Raw genomic sequence first — 6,915 nt, forward strand, 5'->3', positions numbered from 1 at the left:
ATATATATATATATATATATATATATATATATATATATATATATATATATATATATATATATATATATATATATATCGTTACATAACTATCGAAAATGTGGAAGTTTTTATGTAGAAATCATTATCTAATTCCTAGTTGTTTTAAAGTAATTCCAAAAATAGTGAGATCATACGTGTTGCCTCCCTCACAAATGTAGAGTGTTCAAAACACACTATGTGCTGACTTTGACTTTCGGAGGCGCTTCTATTTGAACTACACTCTGTTTTACTGTGTTGTTTCTTTGGCCATAACTCCTCAATTATTCATACAAATTAGTCAAATAACAAACCATTGGAAAACTGTTGGAAAGAAGTAAATTTTTGCATCTTGCGCATTTTTTCTCCATGGTTTAAGAGCGGTTTCGAATACATTAATACTTGTTCCGAATTATAAACGCTGAACTTTTAAAGCATATGATATTATTGAAAGTTGTTGAATAGGGTTTTTTTCCATGTAGGGCATTTTTTCGAATTTGTCATGATTTTAGAGAAGTTTTTAAAATGCCAAAAATAACATCAGTTTTTGTTTATGAACATGCCAATGAAAAGTGAACCTCTCCAACAACTATTTTTCAACTGTCACAGGATGAGCACGTGAACTTCTTGTAGCAAACCTTTTAGGCTTTAGTCTTTTTTATTTTATTTTTATCATTTAAAACTCACTTCGTTGGTTCATTAAGCAGCTATGTGTTTCACCTCTCAACTGCACTATGATATTTTACTAGTAACTCCTAAGCTCTTTATCAGAACTAAGAAAATGATATATCTTTAGAGGGATGTTGAAAGGACCAAATGTTTTGTGTTGAAAGTTTTATTAAAATCACAAAGGTTGAAGAGCATATTTGAATATTATAAAATTCACTCTGAATAACATAAATAACTTTTTTGATACATTCATTTGAATGAAGCATATAATATGACGTTGGAAATCTATTGAATTGGGGAAACTTTTTCATGTAGAATATTTTCCCCTATATTCATTAAGGTTTAAGCGAAGTTTTAAACGCGAAAATTGACATCAATATATTCATTTTTAACTGCTTTCGAATGAGAATGTGAACTTCTAGGAGCGAACCCTACTAAGTTTCACTTTTTACATTTTTTTCTCATCCTGAATTTCTATAGTCGGGATTTTTGAACTTCTAGGGTTTATATCGCTGAATTTACTGGTTTTCTCTTGCGAATTTTTTGGCAATATTTTATTTTTTCCATTTCTCCTTTCTTCAAACTCCCCAGATTTAGGGCATGTTCGGAGCTCCTCTGGCTTCACAAAACTTCACAAAACCATCTTCTCATGATAGCTTCTACTCCATGTAGTGATACCAGATCCGTTCTACTGCATCGGCAGCTTCTCCAGCGCTGTAGCCCAGCTAGGAGACTATGGCATGTTTGGGATATATTGGGCTGACTGGTGGCAACACAATTAGGCTAGCGAACACACCGATTCAAGGGGAAGTGGGTTAGCGAGGCGAGACAAATTGCTACGTACTGAAAGGTTCTATTTTATCGAGGGGGAGAAGCGAACCGGTATCTTTAGCGGTGGCAAGCTCCTGTAAATTAGGTGAAATCCAGCTTTTTCAATCTATGGGGCTGGGCCCAGCTCGCTTCAGATTTTTTGCCTACGGTCGGGCTTAGCAGAATCTAGCTTCTTGGAGCCCAAGCGTTCGAATCAAAATCATGTGTGAAGTTTTTGAAGCATGGAGCTGGAAGACTTCTGAACATGCCCTTAGCTTATGAACTTACAGATAGTACACACAACGAATTTTTTGCATGTGAATGTCAATCAATGAAGGTATTGACTTCTCTAATTTCCAAGATGAACTTTCATGGCTCCAAACTTATAAATTTGTCACATGAACTTTCATTTTTTGGGTGAATCCTCAACGGGTATATTTTTATGGACCGTTTAACTTTTTCTCTAAACTTCTCTGGATGTTGTATCAGAGGTACCAAAAAAATTAAATGTGGGATTCCCTTTTATAACTTTATTTCCAGTTCTTATTCATCTAGACTTTTGATTGCTTTTAATGCATCACTTTTGATTTTGTTTTCTCACCATGTTAACGCTATATCCTTTGAATTCCTAGGATTTTATTTAACTTGTGTTACTTATTTACTAATCCTCATCCAAACAGGTTACATAATTTCTAGGTTTTGTTTTTGAATATATTGTTCTTTTCTCCTAAACCGAACAAGTTTCATCCTGTGAACTTTTAGGCTTCATTTTTTTTAATTTCCTTGGACCTCCTAGGATGAACATCTACTTTTTATTTATACTATTGTTTTTTTTCAAATTTACTTGCTTTTAATCTTCGAATTTCCTAAAAAGGTAGTCCGATGAACTTTGCCAATTTATATATGGAACTTCATTGGGTTTGATTTTTGAACTTCAAATTTTTGGTTTTCTTTTTTTCTATTTGAACTGCTTTGGAATCAGAATGTGAACTTTTAGCAGCAATTTTTTAAGTATTTATTAAATTTTCTTTTGTTCACTACCAAAGTTTGTAGGTTTTATCTCTGTGAATTGTTTGAATTACTTTTTTAGTGAATTTCGAGTTTGTTTTAACCTACTCATAATTAATATATGAACTTTTAGATCATATAATGAATTTCCTTGATTTTTTTCCTTTTCTGGAACTTCCTGGATCCCCTAATGTGAACTAGTCCCTTTTTTACTTTCCTATTATTTTCCTCTATGGTTACTTGCGTTTAATCTTTGAACTTTCAGAAATTTTTAGTTCCATGAACTCCGTGAAGTTCTTTTTTGTCAAAAATTCATTTGAAGTTCCTTTTTTGTTTTTATAGGTTGAACTTCCTCTCGGCAAGAACTTTCTTATTTTTCATCTTTGTACTCTCGGATTTTTTGTTTTGTCTTCGATGACCTACATGTGTTTTCCTGTGTGAATTTTGAGGGTTTTCAATTATTTTTTACTCACTTAAGTTCTATTTACTTAATCTTTAGATTTTGTAATTTCTATTTATTTTCACTTGGAATTTCAATTCAAATTGAACTGCTCATTTATTTTAATTTGAAATTTTGTGTTTTGTATTTAAGTTATTTACTTTTCTGTTTCAGTAAGTAAACTTTTAGTGTACATGTACTCGATGTTTTTCTTTTCTAAATAGCTCGAAGCAGGGATGCCATATCTTTACATATGATTTTATATTTGAGACATAACTGATAGAAAAAGTTACTCTTCGAGAATCTCAGTACAGGAGGAATGAGAGCTTAGCATGAAGTGTCTCATTGCTGCAAACACCTGAAGCTGGATCACTAGTGTTTTTTTGAGGTTTCCAAAAAGAAAGACAAAAATAGATATTATCACAACTGTTGAACCAAGTGTCCAAATTATGAATAGTTTTATCATTGTGTTTTTCATTTCAATATGTTTGAAACTAGATCATAGATGGACTGACTTTTGAGTTTTTATTTTTATTTATGTAGGGAGCTGTTTCGGGGCACCACGATTATCCGTACAATGCGCCATGTGTCAACCAGCCAGTACCCAAGGACGACTGCTCGTATGTGATCATTTCTGCAGTTCTGGGTGGACCATATCAGTGAAATGCGTTTTCCTGGAATGCAAGACGTAGGATTTTGTTTAAATGGAGATGCAATGCACGCTCACTAGATTAGGCATCCCCACCGGGATTGCATATAATTACAGTAACGAAGTCCACTCTCTAGTCCCTAGCCTTTCAAGAACTAAACATCATCAGAAGTACAAACAAATTGAACAACTACTAATTCAACATCAGAAGTGCAAACACAGAAGAAATAGCAAAGAGACCGCGCAGCGAAGATCAGATTTTGCTCAGAACCGCCGGGACAAGATGAAGGCAGACGTCCCCAGCAGAAAGCGAAGAAGCAGGCTGCCCATGGGGGACACATCGGCGGCGCCGTTGATCTCCGACGACGCGACGGCAAGCGGCAGGCCATCGACGGGGAGCGAGCACGTGGCGGGCGCGCTGGTAGCCCCCGCCTCCTCGGCCGCCATGAGGGCCTGGAGGACCGCCGTGGCGGCCGCCCGATGCCTCGTGGCGTTCCGCTGCAGCAGCCACGTCAGCCCCATGAGCTGGCAGTCACGCTCACGTGGCTTCCCGCCATGACTGGCCTTCCCCGACGTGGCGTTCTTCTCTCCAATGGCGTTCAGCTGTAATGCATGCATGGCACCACACAAAAAGGGACGAGATGATTAGGTTTCCAGGCAACAAAATGATCTAGCTTACTCCAACTCATGCGAGTGAGCGACAGTAATTTTGAAAGAAACTGCAAAATTCACCGTTGCTCAGGAACTGTGGAGGTCAAATAGATCATGCATGTTATTGTTACCAGAGGTTGCTGATCCGGAGAGAGGGATAGAGATTCCAGTTGAGACAAAGGGACAAAACCCTCGCTCTCACACAAGCTGGCCCAGAGCATGCCCGCCAGCCCATGCGACACGATGCCACAGTGCTAGGGCCGCTACCGCATCTCTCGGAACTCTGAACACAAGTCATGTGACGCATGGTACATCTCTGTCGAGTCTCGCAGGCGGAGACATTTCCCTTGACGTCTTTTCCCCTAAATTACTGGGCTTGCTGTACCGAAAAATTACTAGTAAAGCAACCAATGCTTTGTCCTTGGAACTGGAAGCGGTCGGGTCCAGAAAGCAAATGATTCGGCTTTGGGTGGGATGCCTTGCTTGTGACCCTTTTTAGGTGAAAAAGAGGAATCAGTGTGGGCATCGAGTTCTGAACTCAAAGTGAAAGTGGTAGTAAAGGAGTGGAGTGGAGTAGGCATGGTGTTCTGAACCAAATCATGTCCCTACATGCTCCTCCAGGCCCTACCCATTCACCCCGGACCGCTGGTTCAAATAGTTTCATCATCATTCAATCCTTCCAGGGCAAATTCAGTTGAATGGCTTAGGTTCACCAGGTTTATTTACCACAATCAGCTTTTAATAACGGTTTTATTACTGCAATGGCAGAGTGTTGTACATGTACTCCTGCTCCCATTCAGTTAAGTTTTACCCGGGCAATATGAAAGTTCAGGCATGCAGTAGATGTCCCTGTCCGTGACTGCGACTTACTACTCCACTATGGATTTTCGCACTGTTCCTATGACAGAGATGAGTGTTCTGCAGTGGCATGTATGGCCCGGGACCTGAATTCCGCACCATATTTTCCGTGACTCCTTGTTGGCTACCGATAAATACTGGGACCCTGGATTTTGTTTTTTGAAGAGACTGGGACCGCCAATTTGTCTACCGATTAGTGCACTTGCCGCGCGCGGGGCCACCGCACACCGCACACGACTCTCCTCGTGATCCTTCTTCATTTGGCTCGCGTATTTGTGTACTTGATGCCTATATATGCAAGCTCAACTCAATCTCGCCAAGTTTTGGTTTTGGTTTTGGTTTTGGTGTTTGGTAATGAATATAACCCACCTTGCTCCGCGTACATGGAATATGTTTGTATGTATGCTAGTATTCATGATGCTCAAGAATATAAAGAAGTTACTGAAATGCTTATCCTACTCTGTGTGCCTGACATCTAAACAGATAAAAAGGGTTGGGTTTTATCTCTTCAAGAAAAAGTAACATGATTACTTGATTAGCATTCATCAAAGCTCACAGTTTAACTTTCCATTAAAAAATGTTAGTGGTTCTGTGAGGCATGCGTGCACCTGCACCACGGGAGCATCCGAGAAGCATAGTACTGCAGTTCTTTTTCTTTCTGCGGCGAAAAGGAAAGGGGTTCTGAATGTGTGGCCTCACCAGGTTCAGCGCCCGGAGGCACCGGGAGCAGCCGGCGAGCCCCGGCCGCGCGCAGTCCCTCTCCAGCCTCCTCGCAGCCCTGCCCGCCGGCAGCGCGCAGACCGGCCGCCTCAGCCTTATCCCGCAGTAGCAGAAGGGCACGTCGCACGTCGTCCCATTGTTGCTCCCCGCCTGCGGCTGCGGCAGCGTCGCTCCCGCGGACCTCAGCGCGCGCTCCGCGGCGCCCGCGCACTCCTCCACGTCGTCCGGCAGCAGCGGCAGGTCCGTCACGTCCGCCGCCGCGGCGGGGAGCTTCGACCACCTGCTGCCGTCGCTCCCCAACGCGGTGGGCGCGTACGCGGCGTACAGCCACGCGGCCAGGGCCGGGCAGCACCGCAGCCGCGGCGGGAGGACGCCGCTGCCGCTGCCGGCGTTGCAGGAGGCCAGGACGGCCGGGAGGAGCGGCGGGGAAGGGGTGAGCTGGCAGACGGAAGAGGTGGCCGCGGCCTCGGACTGCTCGGGGAATGCCGGGATGGTGGATGCCGCGGCGGGTTGGGCCTGGGAGGCGCCGGCCGACGGGAAGAGCAGGGACGGCTCGAGCGACCCCGGGTCAGGCAGTGCCGGCGACGCCATGGCGTGCAGAAGGAGGCAGGTTGCGGAGAGCAGGGTGGTGATGGTGTAGTGGAGGCGACGCATGGCTGCCTAGTCTGTGCGTAGGTGCTCCGGCAGCGGGTGTGAGCCGGCAGGGTAGTGTGCTCCTTTTGTTGCTGGAGACTGAGACAGCGAGTGGAGCGTAGGTCGCAACGAAACGGATAGATAGAGATGCCAGACGTCGGGCCTCCAAGATTTGAGAACTGAGGCCATGGAATACGGACTGACTGGATGTAATCTCTACTCCTAATGGAGCAGTTGGTAGTCTCGCTTCCAGGGTTTTTTTCGTCCCATCACTTTCGTCCGGTTTTTTTTCGTAGGTTAATCGTCGTAGATTTTTTTCGATGTTGGTTTCTTATTCACTGGTTTATTTACCCCTCAGCTCTTTCCTTGCAAATCAACACTTTCCAAACGTGGACGCAATCACAGATCTAAATTTACTAACTTATCCAAATCAACCGATACCTTCCATTATTGCAAATTTCTT

The 6,915-nt window shown here is 42.9% G+C and overlaps 1 protein-coding gene across 1 annotated transcript; it reads right to left on the minus strand.

Annotated features, from left to right (window-relative positions):
- Nucleotides 1–3,640: 3,640 nt before the first annotated feature.
- LOC119332713 (uncharacterized GPI-anchored protein At4g28100-like) lies at nucleotides 3,641–6,645 on the minus strand. Its single transcript, XM_037605868.1, has 2 exons — nucleotides 5,799–6,645; nucleotides 3,641–4,193 (listed from the first exon to the last, which is right to left on the minus strand). The coding sequence occupies exons 1-2, from the start codon at nucleotides 6,471–6,473 to the stop codon at nucleotides 3,855–3,857; spliced, it is 1,014 nt and encodes a 337-aa protein (XP_037461765.1). The 5' UTR covers nucleotides 6,474–6,645; the 3' UTR covers nucleotides 3,641–3,854.
- Between the last annotated feature and the right edge of the window lie 270 nt (nucleotides 6,646–6,915).

The sequence above is a fragment of the Triticum dicoccoides genome, chromosome 7A (assembly GCF_002162155.2).
Source record: "Triticum dicoccoides isolate Atlit2015 ecotype Zavitan chromosome 7A, WEW_v2.0, whole genome shotgun sequence".
Taxonomy (NCBI): Eukaryota; Viridiplantae; Streptophyta; class Magnoliopsida; order Poales; family Poaceae; genus Triticum; species Triticum dicoccoides.